The sequence below is a fragment of the Larus michahellis genome, chromosome 1 (assembly GCF_964199755.1).
Source record: "Larus michahellis chromosome 1, bLarMic1.1, whole genome shotgun sequence".
Classification (NCBI taxonomy): Eukaryota; Metazoa; Chordata; class Aves; order Charadriiformes; family Laridae; genus Larus; species Larus michahellis.
The window spans coordinates 134,805,943-134,828,138 of NC_133896.1; the positions used below are offsets into that span (position 1 = coordinate 134,805,943).

Below are 22,196 nucleotides of genomic sequence, written 5' to 3' on the forward strand. Positions count from 1 at the left end.
TTTCTTTCTTTCTCTCTAAACGCAACTACTAGAAGAGTTGCAGCAGTTGTGCTTCACAGAATGCATGCATTTTATGTTCCAACATCTGCTGCTTTTGCAAAATTATGGATATACGTGTTTCCAATGAAGAAGCTACACTTTTGACTTATATGATTTGACATGATTTACAAACAGCATAAAAATAACACGTTATTAAAGTTTCCTTTAATGCTCCTTTGCCCTCCCCCAAAAATATGTAACACAATTTTTAAGAAAAATACTAATCTGATAAATATGCTACTGTTATGTTGTGCTGGCTGTTTATGCAACATACATTGTTACACCAGAAATATAGAACAATACCATAACTAGCTAAATGTTTTAATTCCAAGTCTGTAAAATTCTATTAACCTCAAATATTATTTGTTTTTACCATCTAAATAAACTAGCTTAGGCTGTCACTCACTCCTTTTTGTTCATTTTTTTGTTTTGTCTTACTGCATGCATCTCTCGCAGAGTGAAAAATGTCTATTTAAAGATAAGTGGAAATACCACAGTACGTAACGTTTTCATGTCAAAATAATTACATTATTATATTCTGAGTTAAATAATATAAGATAGGAAAACATTTTGATATGCATTTGACAGTTGTAATCCTGGCAGGATCAAATCAACTTCTTCCAAACTAATTTCTGCTAGATAAAAACAAACAAAGAGCTCCCTAACCCAACCAGACACCGTTCTCGCCCATCGAAGCCCCCTCAGAGAAGAGGGGCAAGCCAGGACACAAGCATGTCCTGATGGCTCTTTTTTCTTCAAGGCAGAGCCACGTTCTGGCCCGTCACAGACTCATTTGTTCTCAAAAGCCAATGGAATTGCATTAGCCTGGAATATGAAATTTGGTAGTTGGATTGTTATGAAGAGATAATCCTTGAAATAACTGGGGAAAAAAAAAATTAAAAAAAAAAGAGTTCTCTCTGCGTCTTGTAGACTCGTTCCTTGTCATGGACCGAGTGTGGCGTTGCTGAGAGAGGGACTCAAAAACTGCACAGGTGGAGGCACGGCTTGCGAGGCAAAGAGCTAGTGGTTGCGCTCACACGCACTTTTCTGAGATAGGTACTCCCAATGGTTTCTTGTGCATTCTTTATTTTCATGGCAGCAACACCCATGGCATCAAGTGCTTAATTCTCCCCCCCACTGTGAAATAGATCAATTTGGATCGGTTGATACTGCCACATTTGTCTGATGGAGATGACAAAAACGTAATACTCCTTTACAAAGGGAAGTATTTTTTGATTTAATAAACCAAAGCTGCATTTAGACACTTCTCTGTCTCGTGCTGCGTTTTTATACATACATCATGGACCATTTTTGTGTCCCCTACGGAATAAAACAAATATTTTCCATTATGCTATTCTCTACCTAGCCTTCCAGTCCCTAATAAAGAGAAGAATTTATTTCCATCCATTTCTCAGAGAAATGAGCATAACTATATTTTCATCATGTCTTTGATATAAATCCTTTGTTTGCTAAGGATACAGAAAGATATTTCAAAAGAAATGCCTCCTGTGCAGTTATTATAATTCGGTAAGTATAATAATTAAAATAATTTTATTTTCAGCACTAATTTAAGTCTTGGAGATCAAGTAAGGATCCCGTTTTCACAATCTGTGTTCACAAATAATGACTCTATGTATTTATTTTAAAGGTCAATATAATTCAAACTGGTTTGGAGACAAATTCTCCTTAGGACTTGTATGCTTAGCAGATGCAAGTTGAGGTAACTACATTTAACACCAAGAAGATGACAGATTCACATCCCCTGCAGACCCAGGCCAAGTTTGGGAGAAAATAGCTTTGGGCAAGTATGAAGTAAAACAATTGCCTTATATAACAAGCACAGAAAAATTATGCACCAATACATGTGCAAACACAGTATTAAGTCTTTAAGTGTTCCACAGAAATATCAACGTTCCAGTAACCTGTTTTCTTCAGGTTTCTATTTCAACATCTCCCTTTTGACATGGAGATTACAATTTTCTTCCTTTTAATTAGTATCGCAAATTATGATCACTTACTTTTTACATCATCCCTTCCACATGAATTCCATTTTCTTTTACTGAAAGTATTTTCCCCTTGGTAGTTCGCTTTAATACTGTGACATAAAAATATGTATTTGCTGTCACAAAGAGCATGAGGGAAAGAGTCATATTTCTGATGTCATTTTGATACGTCACAGTGTTATAGAAGAAAAACAAAATAATCACCGAATCTAACACTTTACCATACTCTTCTCATTCAATCTACCAAAGGTAGCACATGACTGACTTAACAGATAGAAAACGGAGTGCCTATCTGACCAGTTTTCATAAAATATCAGGACAAAACAAGCATAAATTGCCCTGATTATTAATTTTCTCTTCTCTAGCACGTAGTAAACTATTTTTGGTTTCAAGCTGCACAGTTAGAGAAATTTATAAGCAAGTATGTGCAGTAGTAATACATCAGTATACAGATATGGATGTATATGAATACAGGAAAACAGATTTTTAAAAAGCAGTTTTACTCAATAAAAGAAATCCTTGGCCCATGAGAAATCAGCTGCATTCCCCACATCTTTTGTGGAGTCAAGGTTCCACTCCACATAAACTGCCATAAACTGTACTTTTCCAAACATCTTTATAGCTGACACCAGATAACCTCAACCAAAATACAAAGAATAGTTACAAAAGTGTTAGCTGAAACTATGCAACTTTCTGTAACTCCAGCTACAGAATCTTTACATTTAAAGATGTAAGGTATCAATGACAAAAATTAAGAGGCTCCAAATTTGCAAGCAATACAGTCAAGATTTCCAACTAATTTAAGGGAAATAATAATTAAAGACATGAAAGTCCTTCCACAACCCCCTCAAACTCTACTGACCATGAAGAAAGGGAAAAGGAGAGCTGGTATTATGTACAACACTGTTCACCATCTTCAGTAGGTCACTGGTCTTTTAAATAATCTCTAGTGAACAAATAAGATTTCAGAAAGTTTTTAGTAGATAATTACACTTCCTGATTTTGTAATTAGTGGAACTACATGTAATTACATAATAATTATGACGGTAATTACGTAATTAAGATGTATAATTATGTAGTAAAAAACATTATGGAAATAAAAGCCATCAACTGTATAAGCACAATACATTTTTAAAAATAAATTCTGTATCATCTGTTTAAAGCTACCATTTTCCTCAAAATATCAAAGTGATTATGAGCCATCACTGGCAAGTTCTAAAATACACTTCTTATGAGACTTAAAAATCATACAGATAATTGGATCTTTTTTTAAATCTCTTTAAAGCCTTAGCTTTACATTATCCTTCTGATGTCTAGACACATGTATACTGAACAGATTATACAGAGTTAAATTGTTTATGTTTGTATTTCCAATTTCTACTAAAATAATTTTTTAAAAATTAACATCAATGTCAGAATTCTGGTATCTAAAATCTAAAAGAATTATTTTTTTTTTTTTAGTACGCTGACAGATCCATCAAACTTAAGGGTCTTCTGAAAGGGAAAACGTGCTAGTCTTGCACTTTCCTCTAGAGAAAAAAGCTTACTGCTGTGGGAAGGAATAGTCATTAAAAGAAGCCTTGTCACTTCTGACTTGCATTTAACAACAGAACTGCCCCCCGTCTATCAAAAAACGGCCCCAAACTTTATTAACAGAGATGAAACCAGAAAGACAAAGGTATCTATAAGAAAAATGTCAGAGTTGCAGATAAAAAAGAAACAATAAAGAAAAAAGAGCTTTAAAAATATTTTCCATTTAGAGAAACGCACAGGAGAACTTATAAAGGAGGCAGATGACATTAGATAGGCTACACCATTGCATGGGCTATAACAAGTTGGCATGTATCCATATACTTACGTAGGAAAAAAATCCTGAAGTGCAAATATGAAGATATTTCTGTTTGCTTTTTCCTCACATACAGAAAAACAATAATAAATCTATCCATTATAGCAGGATATTTATTTGCAGAAGTCAAATAACCATGCCAATTCATGAAGAGTTAGAAGTTAGTTAAGCCACTACTTCAACCCACCAGCAACATTTATACAATGTGCAAGGAAAAAAAGTCTTTGCTAATCAAAATCATTTTACTGGTGGTATGAGCCACAGTAAATCCAATCCTGTCACGCCACAGATTTCCCCCATTGTGGACATATTGTAACTGTTGTAACTCATTATTTCTACTTATTTCATTCAAAGCAGAGAAAATAATTCATAGCAATTCATAACTCCAAGAGAGGTGTCACAGCCCATTAAGTTTTGTGCTCAGAGAAAGAGTTACAGAAATGTACAGTGTAGTGTGGCTTAGATTTTGTAGGTTTAACAAAAAGACCACATGAGCAGATAGAAAAAAACGTTACACCTAAAATATTAAAAATGCTCAACTGGCAATAAAAACAAAAGTTTGATGATTAAGGGAGGGTAACTTAAGATTTGAAGACCAGCTAACTGCCCATATATTACTTCAAAATGGTTAAAAAACCTACAATGCATAATTTTCAATAGTTTTTGCTTTCAAAAAACTTTGTGAGATTTAAACATACTCAAGAAACGGTGACTCAAATTTTAAAAAAAACACATTCAGAAATCTTCCTCTTCAAAACAACACATTAAGGAAAAAATGAACAAGTGCTTTTGAAGATATACTCAAAGATTAAATTCTTGAAAATTAGTATTTTACAATCTCTTCAAAACAACATGATTGGAAGACAAAGTACTTGACAGCAAATGTGCAGAGGAGCATTTGTTTGCCTGGATGTAAAGATCACTATAGTGAACTGCAGTCTTAGCGATAGTGTCTGGAGATGTGACGCAAAAAGATATGCTTTGTTTATCAAACTGTACTCTTTCAAAAGAGATATGCCAAGTTTCAGCTGTTGCCATCTTAAAAATAAATCCACAGGCACACACGCACTTAGGTTATTTATATGATTTCTCCTTATCTTCCCCTGGAAAGTGCATGTAGTTAACTATATCCTCTTTCTTATTTATTGCAACAAGTACCTTTTGGTAGTCTTCCTGCCTGTATATTGACAAGTATTTGGCCAATAGTTCTGATACCAGAAGTCTCCATTTCATTACACTATTTTCACATACAATACAATCCTCCCAGCTCCATCTCACACCTGCTCTCCTCCCTTTATCTGACTGGACCTCCACGCTGTATCTCAGAGCAGAAACACCTCCTTGCTCAGGCCCATCCTTTCAACCCCAGCTGCAGTTATAGTCTGTCTCGGTCTCACCACTGTCACCAGTCGACAGGAGGACATATGCTAAACCACAATGACAATCAGCTCTGCCAACGCCCCCTCTTTCAAAGAGTTATGAAAAATCTTCCATTAAAAAAAAAAAAAATAATCACTTTAATCTGATACATGGCACAGCAAGTTATGAACACACTGGGGAAAAACACCCAGCACTGAAATGATAGGATTCACGTAAATATTCAGAGCTGAATGGTTTGATGTCTAGGTCACACAGCCTAGAAGAGTTTCATTTTTCCCAACATAATTTTGCGGTCTATTCATCCATAAAGTAAACTAGGCACTTTTGGTGTTTGCATGGAAGGGTGGAGTGAGGCATGCACAAAGCTGTGATAAAAGTGTGAAAATATCCTCTGAATATGCATTTGGTTTTGCAAAACTGCAGTCCATAAGTATACAATCAAAACAACTTAGTTTATTTCCACGAAGTGGCATAGACTTTGAAGACATAGGTCTTCCTAACAAACAGGATATTTAACGACTTTTCCTGAAGTTGTCTTCCTCCCATCTTCACTTCCTTCTGCTACATTAAATGGATATGCCCAGACTTTTCAGAATCCAATAACCATGGGCTCAATAGTTAAAAATATTCTGTGAAAGGATATACCACAGCATCTTTGCAATTTCTGTCCCTGAAATACTTAAATGCTTTGCAAACATTTGTGACCTTCCCTCTCTTAGAAATGGGACAGTGGAAAGACAGTGGCTTTCAGTTCCATTGTACAGCATGGAACAGGAAAAAAAAATTCTACGACCAGGATTCTATTTCTCTAAAAAATTGCAGCACCATAAACAACGTCAGTGATATTAATGCTTTTGGAATAATGCTGCATTCACTGTAAGTAAGGAGACTGCAGCATCCTTATCTTCCATGAAGACTTCTATTTGATGCCAGGAGGGGAAACTGAACTGGAGACATCTGTGTGAGGCAGAGTAGTTGTACTGACTTTATGTGGGCTCCATTTCGCTTTGTTTTTAAAGGTTTTCATTTTACTGTAGAAGCAAAATGAAAGCAGTAATATCTTTGAATATTTAACAATACCAATATTTGAATGGAGTAATGCTATAAAGCTTACTACACTCTATTTTGATCTCCTGATGACATAGCCATAAAAATACATTGGCTTCCATTTCTGAAGTTAAGGCGTACAGAGTGAGCATACTCCTGTATTCAAACATCACGTGTTTAAAATCACTGACAGTTTACCTATCCTTTTTTTCATCCAAATGAACAGAGGATGCTACTACTTTGTTGCTCCTGCTGCTTCTTACTGCTCTGACTGCTCACCTAAGTAGCAATGTCTGACTAAACCCACAACGCAGCTTTGAAAAACTAAGTGTAACAAAGTGCTGAAAACATTTTGAGTATGTTACTAGTCACAATGGAGCACTTTTTCCTTTCACGATTAAAAATTAATTCAGAACAAACAGCCCTTATGGTATTATTGGTATCTGTAAATTGGGGGTTTTGGCATAGTGATATTGAAAACTGAATTGTTTTTTGACCTGATACTAACTGTGCAACAGCTCCTAATTTAGAAGGACAGGAAAGGAATTTCAGAATTTCACTTTGTGTAGTATGACAACTAAGAACCTTGTGCTGTATCACAATGTTAACATATTAAACCATATCATCATAACAGACCTTAAACTTCCAGATGAATGGAAACATTTGTTTGGAGGATAAATACTACTCTTCGTAACAGTACTAAAGACCCATAACTATATAATCCAGGTGTTCCTGGATGGTATAATTGACGGCTGACTTCACCAGTCACTGAAACAAGAAAACACCATCTAGACCGATCAGCTTATTTTTGATCCTTACAGGGAAAAGGTGGACCAACATCAGTATATAATGATTACAGCTGATCACAAATGAAACACGAGTGAACGTTGTTGTTGCAAATGTTGTAAACACCATACTGGTATAAATAAACAGAAGAACAGTCTGCAAAACATGTTAATTAATCCTTCTGCTATAGTCTACTCTAGTAGATCTAACCTATTGATGGTCTATAAAAAAACAAAACCAAAAAAATGCTGAGAAGTGGAAAACCCGATATCATCCCAAAATTCAGGCTAGTAGTTGAAAGACTTAGAATATAGCATACAGGTTTTAAACATGTAAAACTCTCTAAGAGACTACCACCCTTCATGCACAGAATAAGCTTCAAAAAGCAGAATTCATCTTAGATATAAAGAAGAGCTCTCTATGTGAAGTACAGTGAAGCATCCAAAGAAACTGGTTGTAAAACTTGACAAGTTGTAGAACCTGCATCACCAGAGGATTTTAAAATTTAGCCTGTCTTTAAAAAGTAGGCTATGATATTGATCCTCTTCCAGGGAAATGGAGCAGCTTGGATATCTTTTTGAACTCCCGCTGATTTCATGATTATTATTTTAAATTCCATTTCAATAAATAGTACGGACCTTCAATATAAATAGCTGAACAAACAAAACCTGTTCTGTAATTAAGGTTCTGTATTTTGCGAGTATAGAAAATGCAAGTGAACTAGTAGCGAAATCTGAATGAGAGAAGACATGAGTTCTTTCAAACTGTGATGGAAAACGCATTTATATCCTGAATCTCTAGCCATCGAAAATTCTTTCTTTTTATAGAACACTACAAGATGAATAACACCTAGAGCTGCTATTAAGAATAAACAGAATCTACAAGAAAGAAGGAGAACTTGTCTTCAAAAATTTGGGGGAAAATGGCAATAAAAGGTACAATCGACAAAAGTCCATGCAATTCAGGCTTTGAAAAACATCGTCCAAAACAAAGCAAAATCCTGCCCAAACCAAAATCAAACCAACAGTAAATAAGTGGTTTAGTCACATAAAAAGTAGAGAGGAGACTGAAAATACCAAAGATGTACAAAACTTACATTAAAATTTTGCACTGTTTTTGATAAAAGCAATGACGCTGATCACAGGTCAAGGACAGAATGGCTTGTGAATGATGGCATGGAAACAAAATTCTTTGGCTTCCAAGGGAAAATAAACATGAGCTTCATGTTATGAAGGGGAGTTCATCAAATTTCCATTTCAGAATTACAACAAAATTGGCACATGAAAATTATTTCAAACCTACAGAGTTTTACATTAAGTGTTTCATATCAGTAACATTTATTACTAGAAAACAGAACACTGGTATCTATAGAATAAAAAGGTGACCCAAATAGCCACAGGCAATTATTCTCAAGTTCTGTGTGTATTCTAGAGCAATAGAAAGACGTCTTTCTCCAAAAAAATACTTGAGAAGTGGGACAGAATTGTACACAGTTTACCAGACTCACCTAGTCAGTCTCTCTGAAAAGAACCAATTTTCAAGGGAAAACTAACAGATCTAATTTACCTGGCCTTAACACGTGCTGCAGCACCAAGACTGAAATCACTGGCTGGTTGAAGATTATACAAGGACTTTCAAATTATTAAGAAAAAGAGAAAAATACATCATGCTGAAAGGTAAATTGTCCAAGTGAACAGAAGGTCCTAGCAGAGTTCTTATAATTCCTTGAGAATTACTCTGGAAACTAATTTTATTGAACTTTCTCCAGTCAGCGGTGAGGGTCCAAGAAACATTTTCTTTTCAAGGCAGAAGGCGGGAAACTATGTGAATGCAGAAGCCACCACACTATTTTTCAGAGATAATTCATTAATCTTGAAGTCTAAAATTACAAATGATATTAAGCAGTCCAAAATTAATGAAACCAGGAAAATTAAAGTAAAACAAAGTGCCATGAACCTGATATATGAACTCATGATTCCAAAATGACAGGAGGGAAAAAAAAACACCTCAAACCTCAAGATTTCTATCATTACTTAACTGCAAGTTAATAGTATGATACAGCTATGAACAGGGCACAGGTGACTCAAGAAAGCATCAGCAGAAATACTTCCAGCAAATGCACAGATCCAGCGTACAAGACATTGGATAGATACCATCTAAAATACCATGTAATTTCTAGTTTCTTATACTCAAAGATTAATTCTACCTAGAAAAGACTACACAAAAGGTGCTAAGAGGAAGGATCATGCAGTAGAGACCAATTCTTTCTAAAGAAAGCTGAGTGTCTCTGCCTTAGTTTAAAACAAAATAGAGATGTTACCACTGTTTCCAGAAGCATAGCAGAGAACATCAGGGAAAGGAAATACACAAACATATAGTGAATGGACATAAACCAGCCACAAACAAGTTAGAATGGGAAAATTATAGTGAATTTTCAGTCATCACAGATAGAGGGCCTGAAATACACCTTGAACAGCAACAAAAAGGGAAGAACCACTCATCGGTTCCAAAATAAAGTGCCATAAACTTGCAATCCTTAATGATGTGGTGGTCTTCAGTAGCAGGGGATTGGATCCCCTGAAGCATGGATTGACCACCCATGAAGCCTCTTCTACTCTTATGTCCTTATATTAGGCAAGAGATCTACACAAGAAGTAATTCAGTTTCAGCTAGCAGTAGCATCCACCATATAACATTCCTCCAGTACATCTATGAAGTTGTATTAGACCGAGATAGCTACACCGCGCGACCTTCTTTGCATGTACAAAGTCATTCTGAAGAGCAAGCAGCAGAGAGTTCACCATCTTAGAGAAATAAGGACATGAAATAAGAACCTCTAAAGTAAGCAACATAAGTACAACAGGCAAAAGCCAGACTGTTTTGCTTACTAGAGCATTTTTTAGGTTCGAGGTTACACTATTTTGATTTTCATATAAGACTTACCAAAATAACATTTGGAAAGACTGAGTTTTGTTTAGTCTCTCTCCATCACCCAGCAACCCGGCTGGTGACGCAGGGCAGGGGTGGGGAAGACTGTCACAGCAGAGCAACTATCAGCATAGTAGTCTCCAGGGGTAGCACCTTTTCTTCACAGGCAGCACCAAAACTGCACAGAGGACGCAGTGGAAGTGCTCACTGTAGACAACCCACTTCAATTGTGCGACCCAAACACAGCTTTATTTAGAAATCCAAGTCAGCCAAGCATTAGCCCACCTTCAGAAATATTCTTCTGTCAGCTTAAAAATCACTTAGCTGCACAAAACTCATGGATCCATTACAGCTTTGAAATATTTTAGTTCAGAAATGTTATGGTAATTGGGAGAAGAAAAAAAAAATAATCTTCCTAACATTAGCTTAATCTGTATATTTAAGAGAGCTTTGTAGACAATCAGCATTACTGCTTTTCTTGTGCCATCATTTTCTCCCTCATAAGAAGTGTCTCTTTAATACTAATAGTTGAACATAAGTTTTAATTGTTTTTTCTTTTAGATGTTGTATACATATGTTTTAATTAATCTATTTACTGAAGCTGACATGTCGTTCAAACTTCAAGCAAAGATATTTTTCTAATGGTATAACATGTAAGAAAAGCTCTTTCTCCAAAGCACAGTCTCTTCAAAGAAGAAAAAAGGAGACGCATAATATATTCCTAAAGTGGTTAACTCCAACACAATACATTCCTCTTACAGAAGATTCCTAAATTCATACCTTCTTCTATTTTCTGTTTTACATTACAGCCTTGTAGTTCAGATTTCAAGAGTATAAATGTGTAGGTCTAGTTTCTAGCATGCAAGTTGCTACTAAACTACAGTTTATTAATTAAAAAAATATTAAACTTACCTTTATCCTCTTCAGTAATCACTTTATCCATCGCATACTCCACATCAAAAATGTATCGGTAAAAGCAGAGCTGAGTGTATAGGGCCTTATCAGAATACTGTAATGTAAGAAGAGAGTAATTAAAAACCCAACTCAAAAGCATGTCTCTTGCACCTATTCCTAAGTCCACTATCAAAAGGTGATTCTTTCTGCTTTTTTCTAACAGTTTATATGTTTCATTCACATCAGATTTTGGAACTATTATTATTATGCAGCTAAATCTCTTTACTACATCTCTACACTTCTTCTCACAGTTTACACCAAGGGTTTATATAAATTGTACGAAACCGACCCATTTTTACAGAAACATAAATCTCATTTGTCCATTCTTATAGATACACTTTGTACCTATACAATGATGCTTTAGCAACAAAGTGAAAGTCATAAGAATGATGGGACAAAGGAATAGCTTCAGTGCTTTCGTATATTGTACCATGCAATGATCTCAAAAAAGGAAAAGAATTAATGTATATTTTTGATGAATACAGCTGTTTGGCTGTCTTCCTTCCCTCAGCTGTGGTTACAATAATTGTGAACATGCCATTCAAATAAGAACAGGTGCATATATACCTTTACAGCTATATCATCACCTTGCTCTACACATCTGTGAAGGCTACTGCATGTTAGCAATCACACACTTAGTTCAAAAATCTGCAGGTGCGTACATGTGGAATATGATACTCAATTAAATGCTCCGAATGTCAGTGATGTCAAGCCTCTCTGCTATTCCTCTAGTTCAAAAGTAGATGCCTGTATGCATTCGTATCACTGTCGCCATTCTGTGCGCTAGAAGACTGCTCGAATAGACATGAGATCCATCTTGCCCATGCTAAACCCTTTCAAGTTAATCTTCTTTAACTCTTGTTCAATAAAACCACATTCCAGTCCCTGCTGTTTAAGATATTGGAGTTCAAATATTGGCCAGCAACGGTTTGAAGAGTTATGCATTACAAAAATCCTACTTTATAACAAGATAACCGTAACAGCATCAAACGTAGTAGTAGTGTCCGTTTTAATACATTTGCTACACATGTAGATACGTACAAACTCTTGAAGATTTTCTTGATGAGCTACAAAACCAACGAACAATGTGGTTAGACCAACATAAAACTGCGGTTCAGTATATCCACAAGGAATGATCCTGAAAATGCATCGGAAGAGGAACTGGTAAACAGTTTTTTCGTACTGGAATTCTGCTTTAACTGAGCTTTTCACTTGTCTACCTAATCAAGCCAAGTTTTGTTACTCAATTCAGCTAATTTTACACGTCTTCTGACATGTTATAAAGTATCTATAACTACTAAGCAACTCACGTTGAGACATTTGACAACTGTTACTACTGCTTAATTATTTTTATATATTTTAACAGTATACTTTTTTCCACTTCATATGAACCTATTTTAAAAAAAGACACACAGAAGCTTATTTTATTCCTTATTAGCTATTCTACGATATGCATCATCATTATACTATTATACACCAGTTATTTTTAGTAAATCCTGATTACTGCTTCCTGAAGAAGAAAAAAGGAGGACGACAGCGATTAAGTTATTTGTTTAGTTTTTTAGATTCAGCTGTAATTGCTGGTACACATCTCCCTGACTGCACACATGAAGCAGGTTGAATAGAACACTGAAATTACCTCCTTCATAATAGTTTGTTTTGATAATGTATTGTGTGTCGAGATGATGAGAAACAGTTGCTGTCAATTTGATTAGCCATTATATTTTTATGTTAATTGCCATTATTGGGTCCATTCTGTTTAGTGTCACCATAGAAGCCATACAATGTTAGCATAAATAACAAATTGGAGTAAATTAGGAAGATATATTTTTGCCAATTCATTTTAATTGCCCCTCAGTCCTTCCGTCGGTTAACGCAGCTGTTGACCCATAATAAGCGCTAGGTCAATATAGCTGCTTGTCAATTCAGAAATGCAAAGTGCTGTGTTGCTGGTAATGGATATACAACAACCTTTGCCAGCCAACTGAAGCAAACGAATGACAACCCACATGAAAGAATAAAGCATCAGCTATAGAGTTTAGTGACCTGATATTAGTAGGCAGGCTAATTGAAAGTCACTGCTTAAATGGATAAAGAAAATACAAAAATCAGTATGTAAAAATGTATACATGCACACACAGACAGATACACATATATATAAAAATAGACACACACAATTTTTTTTTTTACTGATAATGTGCTAGTACCTCCTTTAGCTTCCTGCCACATCTTACAATTAGTAATTGGTGGAAAACAAAAGGGTTTGAAGATTTTCATGCAATTAGGTATGAATATTATGGCATACTTATGAGTCCAAGGAAGAGGTACCTTAAATTTAAAGGACTTTAGGAATTACTTATATCATCACTTTTCATATTTCCTTACTTTCTGATAAGCTGTAGATTTAAAAAAGGGAAAACAGCTCAATTCCTAAAGCTTCAAACCCAAGTAATATTTTATTTCTAATGGTGAATTTTTTGTGTAAAGAAAACCCGTCAACCCTGACATTATGGTAAGAACTTGGGCTAAATTTGTATCATCGTTTATGGATTCTTCCTTCCCATGAAAGACTAAATGGTGTGTACAAGAAGATAAAACTCTATTTTGAAGTTCTTATCTATTCCATGATGTTTGATATCTTGATTTCATTAAGGACTGACTTCAGCAGGTAAGTCTGCTTCATTGACAGCTTCCATTCATAGGAAGAACACTTTGTTCTTTCCATGCAACCAAACATTTTTTTTTTAAATTGCATTTAAAACAGCAATAAAGAGATGAAGGAACCAAAGGTATATAGTTTTCATTAAGCACCGTTATTCACTCCTTTGACAGAAAAATTAAGCTTCTAATATAAAAATAACAGATGTAATAAAAAAATCCTTGTGCTTGGCCAACAAAATATTAATTTAAAGAAATCTAGGTTTAATACAGTTGCAGAACTGATTTCTGTAGCATCAGGAGGCTAACTGCAAATCTCCAGCCTGCCTTCCCAGGAAGAATGTAAGATTACACAGATGACATAATAGGAAAGTGATGGTGTCTTTTTAAGGGCAGTGGTGAATTATGAATACTGGAAAAGCAAATTTTCCCATGACTAAGCACAAAACTATGGTAGAAAGTGCTCAGTCATGAAAAGAAAATAATCTCGCTCAGCTACCACACACGCCAGTGAATGCTCACTAGGGCATACATTAGGAAAGGAGACTTCACAGATGCAACACATTTGCATTCCTGGAGTTCCTGAAGGTCAGCTGTGCCTCCAAACATGCCCAGGTCCACCCTGCCTGACTGCAACGACTAGCATTGGTATTTGTCTTGTCCACAGCTGCTGATGTTTGAGAAAGACACTGGACTGAAGGGTAGTACCATCTCTTCTCCTGTCTCTCAAACGCCCAAAAATTCAGCTCCAGAGCAAGGACCCCTTGTGCGCTTACTCCACCTCTCTCTGGCCCAGCAAACCATGATGCGTTTTTTCCACATCAAAGCAAAACTTCAAGTGGAGAATGGTCCCAACTCCCTCAATCCGTTACAGCATAGTCAATGAGTAGGGGATTTTCCAGAAGAAGCAGACACAGGTATGCAACCCTTCTGGCAAGAACAGAGAATTGAACTTGGTTTTCTTAATCTTGTGCAGAGAGGGTGGAAACATTACTAGTGCCCACGTTTTCTCCTCTTTTTTAGAAATGCCAAAGCTCAACTCTCTGAAAGCAAGGGAACCTGGAAAGATTTAACCATTGGTGAGTATCTTCCTACCCTAAAGACAGTGCCTGAGAAGAACTTAATGTAATGGAAGAAAGGTTGGTGGCAGCTGCATTAGGTGTTGAAATTAGAAAGCCCCTCCCTCAGTGCTGCCTGTTTTAGATTACATCCCAAGGAACTTCAGTTGAGATGCCTCCTTCTCCTCCACCCTGTTAACAGGGTGCCCGAGCGGCTAACACACCAACCTTTAAAACCCATTCAGTAGCTAAGGGCGGCAGCGTGGTGACCTAGAAAACACAGGTAAGGAAGGAAAGGAAAAAGGGAAAAATAAACAGAAGGGAAAGCTGATGGAAATTCACAACAGCAAGGTAGCAGAAGACTGAACTAATGATTCTAGTTCTGATGTTTTACTTACCTAGCTACAGTGCTATTCTACTAAACACCTTTTAAGCAGCATGTAAACCCTCTGTATCTTAAAAGCGTACATTTTAACAGCCCAGAAAACTAAACGCCCCTACTTAGATTAATTTTCTTTGAACCATTGTAAATTCCTATATTAACCAAAGTAAGATGAGATGGTCAGTGCTTTTTAGATTACTCATATTCCTCTACAGTAGGCTGAAGTCTTTTATTTACTCTTTGGCATCTCCCAAATTCCTGTACTACTCTACAGTCCCACCACACTCATGGCCCTCCAAATCCTTTCTGCATTCTCTTTTTTTTTTTTCCCTGTCCTTTTGCCTTCTCTGCACCTGACTCTCTCCCATTTCTTCAGGCCCTCTCTGTGATGTTGCTTGTATTGTCATTTACTGTTTTCCGTTGTGTCACCTATGGTTTTATGGATAACAAAGGCAACAAGAAATTAAAAAAAAAAAACCACACACAAAAAAAATCACCCTTCTAGTTTGCTAACTCTATTAAACTGCTTTGCAAAGGAGATAATCTCCACAGGCTACAGAAGTTATTTGTATTACTTCAATTAATTATAATACAAAACAGTGGCACCACTTCATTAATCAGCTGCTTGAGAGAGTTACTTTTGTGAAAAGCCTTTTTGGTAATTTGATTAGAAAGAACAGTGGCTCTCACTACTGCAATATGATTCAGTATGTCCATCAAACAAACCCTTTAGAACTAGTTCTTAATACTTTAAAACCAGGAAAGAAAGAAGAGGAAATAGACAACAAGTCTCTTGGCAGAAAAATGTGTCTCAGAGACTCTTTCAAGGCTTAGATGTAACAGAGCAAAGCGTACAGGAAATACTTCAGTGCTTTGAGAGGCATTTCCTCCCCTCCCCCCCTTAGAAAGATGCAGTAATTAAAACCTAATTATTATCTTCATTTTAAACAAAACCTAAAGTGAATACCAATTAATAACAACATACTAATGAGCATCTGCTGTGATGAAATTGAATATGAATGTGCTGCAAATTTCGGGTAATTTATTTTTTCGGGGAAGTGCCACTGGTCTCAATCTACTGCTGGAAGATTGTATAGACTGTACACATTTTCCGTCGTGTCTCTTATGTGCAGCAATTTCTATTTTCAAAAAGCGGGCACAGCTCAGCTTTGTGGATGTTTATATATCCAAATGCTATCCATGCTACAATGACTTCAAGGCAATAAACTGAAGTGTAAGGCCGTGTTCTACACACCTCATACGTTCTTTTGTAAAACCAGGGCATCTGCATCGCACCAGGTTCACACAGCCCCTATTTGCCATCAGATTCTGAAGGCAGACGCTCCTGCATGAAAAGAGCTTGCGAAGTGTAAATTGATGTTACACCAAGTACTTAGAATGTGCGTACCCCTCACCTCATGCCCATGCTGACGTATACTGAAGTCTGGTCTTCTCCTGCATCACAAAACCTAGTTAAAACACAGCACTGGTCTGTGTCAAATAGGCTGAAATAAACTGTGCACCTAAAATAACTACTTCACATAAAACAGAAAAGGTGAAATAAAAGTACATCTAGATTTCAGCCTTTATGCTTTAGCATACAATCAGTTTTTGAAAACTTACACCCAATTCCATTAAAACCATGAGATGGTTGGTCACCATCTTTCCTGACAGCAGCATTTGTTATAAATTAAATAAGGCAAGAGGGTGAGGTGTGTGTGGTTTCCTTCTTAATGCTCCAAACTGTCCACCGCCTCAATCAATACTGGGTTTTTTTAGCGATTATGACTCACAGAGTCCGTTAAAGAAGTAAATGAAAACTAAAACAGATGTGACAGGATTTGGATATGATGAAATTTTCCCTAGTACTTATGTTAACATGGACTGTATGACGAAAGAAGAGGTTCCTCCATATACCTGCAGGGGTCAACGGGAAAAAAAAAAGCAGCACACAGCAGAAAACTAGATATTCTTGTACATTAAGACACCTTTTTTTCCCCTTAAATAACTGAAATGACAAGAACTTCTGCTGGTTTAAGTACTGTTTAGCAATTAGTGGGGAGGATCTACTTACAAAAACAACTCTGGACTGCAATGCCAGAAGAACAGAAAAGTGGTTGAGGAACCGGATGAAAAACAGATGACGACACCTGCTGGCAAGGGACATCGGACTGAATGAAGAGAATACCTCCAGGGTGGATCCTGACAATACTATTACTAAACATTTTCATTAAGAAACCTTGGAGAAAAAGTAGCTGGCCATTAACAAGATTTCGGAAGTATGAACAAGGCAAAATAGAAAAGGAAGGAAATTTATTGAGCAAAATATTTCTGGCCATAACAAAGAAGCTGAATGAATTACCTAAAACTGGGGGAAGTCCCAAGCTGGAACTGTTCTGCTTTGAGGATTCATAAGATGATGTCTCAAGACACAAGATGAATGGCAAGTGCCGGCAGACCAGGCAGTGCTTGCCTATAGAGCTCTGGAGAAACGGAAGGATGAAGCTGTAGGAGCACTAATGGTGGTGGACCACCTCTTCTTAAAGCTGCTAATGTAAGCAAAGACATGAAATAAACCCTGTTCCTCTTCCTTGGAGATATATTGGTTTTCAAACAAAAAGACTGTCATCTATGCTTAGCAAACAGTTTCTCATTTTAATGATACTTATGCAACCCTCTCTCCTATTCCTGGTCTTGTGTGTGCTCTACTGCTCATCTGAGCATGTGGTAAACCAAATTCAACTCACTGTTCCAGCAAAAATTACTCGTCTCTTTTTGTAATCTGGCAAAAAAACCAACCCCCAAAATCTAACTGCCTCCCTGTGCGGTCAACAGCTGGCACAAGGTGAAACAGCAAACTGCAAGGTAGCTGACGCGAGTAAGACAAACTAGCTACTGCTAGCAAGGGAAGACAGTATGTCCCCGATTTTAGTTTTGGGTTTGAGCTCTGCCTTGCACCCAGCACTCAAGCTCATCTGAGCAGTGCAGAAAGACCTGGCAGTGAGAACACAAGTCTTAACAAAGAATCACTCCTTTTTGGGGTGGGGGAATCACTTGCCTTACATACCCTCAGTATACACATGTCACTGCGAAGCGTTCCTTACTCTGAAATTTCCAGCATCAAGATGTTTATGACTAATTTTTGATACCACTAATACTTAATACAACAACAGACAAGCACATAAAACTTTTGACTGAGTCTTGAACAAGACCAGACACTAACTGCTCTGAGGTATCTTTTCCCTAAGAACATTACAACAGCAATCAATGACAACTTGTACAGAAATTAGCTCTAAAGATGTTATGTATCTGTGTGTGCACATGTGTATCTGTATACATGTCTATGCACTGTACGTATGTATATCTGCACATATATATGAACAGACATTTTAAAAAAAATACAATAGCAAACAATAAATAAAATGAGAAGTTTTAAAGTAAAATATTAGTATTTTATATAAATATTGTTCCAGATTCTTAGCAGAGTCCAGAAACAGCCCTCAAAATGAATAATGAAATGAATAAATAGCTGATTTTCATACAGAAAGTTTATTAAATTGATAAACAGGATCACATGAGGTGGCTAACTCCCGTACGAGGAAATGTCATCAAGGCCAGTTCTTCCCTGTTGATGAAAGACTGACTTCACTATGGCACAGGACTCACCCAGCAGCACATACAAGCCAAACTGCCCAAACGCATTGAACATTACTACAGAGAAACATCAGCATGATCCCAAAATCAACTGTATTTTAAGAGCCTCTGATCAAGAACATTTGCACACTTCAAGTAAATTGCTGCTTGAAATAAGCAGCATATAGGTATGCTCCTAAAACATACCCTCTCCTTGGTGCACAAGACAGATTAATAAAAACAAAATAAATCAATGTTTACATTTTTAAGAAAAAAACAAGCACTTTCGAAGTCAGTCACTCATTTCTGGATTTCTGGAATTACCTGACCCTTAACAATCTGAGGTAAGAAGTAGTTCACAGAAAAGGCTTGGTTAAACAACATTAAAATTGAAAGCCACCTCTGTGAAGCAAAGCTGTCATTCTGCTCTGGAGATAAAGTACCGTGGCCAAGTATTCTCCATCTATCTTAAGAACAAGCTAGTACAACTGAGGGATCTACTCCCTGAACGAAGACCACTCATAGCAGTTAACTCCAGGTCATCTGCTTATTCGACACAGAAAAAATAAGAACTCTCATCACTGAGCAGAATTCTTTTACTTTTCAAGTGATTTCATGTACTTCCTTAAAAAATTCTAAAATCATAATGTTCTTTCTAACAAACAAGAACTGAACTGCAAATATGCGGGAAACTTACCTTTTAAAAAGACGTGTTACTACAATTGAAGGAATCAAACAATTAGGACTCCATACAGCTGAAATCTGCATACAAAACCTCTACCCTTACTGATGGAGAACTGCTCCTCACCGAGAATGCAAGTCATACCCTGTTTCTCAGGACCCACGTTTCTCACAGCTGGCAATGAAATAAATCAAGTGGGGGCCAACTAAGAAGATTATATGAAAGCACCTTACTAGGAATAATTCTGCCTGCAGGGAAAGAATCTGCTGGACCAGAACCACAAATCAGCCATCTACCAGCTGCAGTCCTATTTCATGGCAAAGAGAGAGAGGTCGTTACTAGAGGCCTCAGGCTACTAGAGGTCTCCTGGAGGCCTCTGCAGACAAGGTATATGGCTGCCTTTTTACCATTTCATGCAATCTGCTGACAATTTGTGCAATCTGTGTAAGCAACTTGGCTTATACATATTTATTATGATTTTGTTAAGAAATGGGTAACAGTGCATTTCTTTTCTGCAAAATAACTTACTAATATTTGTGAAAGTCCTTTTTTAACTGTATCTTGATTATTATTCAACAAGCACAAGTACAGCATTTAAAAACTGGTTTATTAGTAAATAAACAACACTATAAATAGGCTAGATAGACGAGCAAATAAGCTAATCTAAATATGTTTTAGATACAAAAGCACGCATGTGAAAACAACAACAAAAAAAGTATCATTTACAGAGAGGGAAACTAAATATACTTCTTTGGACTACCATATTCCTGTTTCTCAAGACTTCAGGACTCATTCCCTCAATTCTAGGTTTTAGCAAGAGAGTAAAAAGTTTGAAAAGCTACGTTTTAGCCTTCAGCTCCTAGTTTCTCAGTTTTTAATGAGCTATTCTTTGAGCTCAAGTAGTTAAATAATCTGAAGCAAGGTATATATTTGCTGCAGAGGATGCTATTTTGCCTAAAGCAAATTTGGCATTTCAGTAAATTCTAAAGGACTTGGAGCAAATGTTCCTTCTCATTAATCTTGATTTTTCTCAAAAGTTAAGACAATAAGGAAACTATGAGCTGAAATACGAAAGTGCTTCAGCTACTCATCATGCACCCTGAAACGTTTTACTATTAGATCAGAATTGTTAGAGATTGACTGAAATCCCCGTGTCTATGGCACCAACAACATAAACAAGCAACTCCTGAAACTTCTCAGACTATGCAAGATTACTGTGTCAGCTGGAAAGGCAAACAGACTTTCAACTTATTTAACTTGCTCCGCTTACTCTGGAGCTAGGATGTACACCAGTGACTCCTCTGTTAAAAAGAGATCTTTCTTCCTCTGTTTTGGTTAGACAAACTGTCCCCAACAGGTTATAGTAGCACCTGTGGCGCAGTAGCATCTGTGGCGGTGTATATCATCAGCTTTATCAATGCAAGTCTCGATCTCTTGTCTCTGAAGCATCTCTCTCAGACTTTAATAGAATGGCTGTCTATTAAATGCTAAATAAAAGTCATGTTATGCAGATGACAGAGCAAAGGACAGCATCTTTTTTGTGGGCGCCATTGACGTGTTAAGATCAGTTGTGTACAAAGGCACATCTCAGGGACTTATATGGCAACTTTATCTACTACCTTAGGGTTGAAATCAATGGCAGCACTTTAGGTACCAGACACAACTCCGGTAGCTTATTATGCTGCCATCTGCTCCTTCCACAAACAGTCAACATTATGCAGAATTTACCCACATATGCTTGCCTTTCTGGGCAAAACCTAAGTTATTTTCAGTCTCCTCCTCCATAACTCAAAATGGATTCTTTGGCACCAAAAGTGGCAGTGGCATCAGTGTGTACACTAATTTTGATGCATTTTATTTTTTAATGCCACCTTCTCTATATACATCTCTGGCATCGTCTACGAATCTAACAGTGTTCTGGGGGACACAGGTTTCACCAGACGATGCACGTTTAAAACTGATTGTTATTGATGTCAATTTTGTAGACTACTTTGAAAAACCCCAGAAATTCTGTCCTGCATCCTTCAATTGGCAAGTCCAAGCAGGAAGAGAAAAAGACACCAACTCTGAGATTATCCACAAAGAAATGGAATTAGTACACCCAAGAACAGGCAAAGATTAAAAACTTTAGGTTTTGATTTTGTCAGCTGCCCTGATGAGTGAGGTCAATAGCGTGCATGTACGTTCGAAGAGGAAAAGTGCAGGTCAAACACTACCCTCACCACACACCAGTGAATTTTCAGTCAAGAGGTGCTGAATGAAGTTCAGAAAAAAGTATACAACAGTCTGGACTGTTATCCTGAAGATTCTCAAAAGCTTCAAAAATTGTTTGAAAAAGTTATGTCTGAGCTACTGAAGCAACTTAGTAACATATGAAAAAGTAAACACACCACTTGAAAAATGATCCTCTAGTAACATGATGTGAATGATCTAAATCACCTATTCATTTTCACGGGACACCCCAAAACATGCAACTGAAGTGTAACAAATTTAATAGTTGTATCAGAAACAGATCTGTAGCTCATTAATAACTGTAATCTATATAGTGCTTTAATTGTCATATTTTGTTTCTAGTATGGATACGAGGGACTAAGTGTTATCTTCCACCGGTGCTTCCCATGTAACACAGTTTTACAAAAAATAAAAGAAAACCAGAAACGCCCATCACTATGATTTACTGTAACTAGACCCTCATAATACAAGCAGCAGAACTTTCTAGATGTAGTTCATTAATGTTAATGATTCTGTGTGTAACAATCGCAGTTCTGGAAATGATCAACTGATGACTTGACATGGGGTG

The 22,196-nt window shown here is 36.7% G+C and overlaps 1 protein-coding gene across 1 annotated transcript in view; it reads right to left on the minus strand.

Moving 5' to 3' along the window:
• Nucleotides 1-22,196, minus strand: part of POLA1 (DNA polymerase alpha 1, catalytic subunit) — a 205,338-nt gene that overhangs the window by 33,073 nt on the left and 150,069 nt on the right. The window contains exon 36 of the mRNA XM_074604397.1: nt 10,942-11,038. Within this exon, the coding sequence (XP_074460498.1) occupies nt 10,942-11,038 (97 nt within the window). The remainder of the gene's footprint in view (nt 1-10,941; nt 11,039-22,196) is intronic.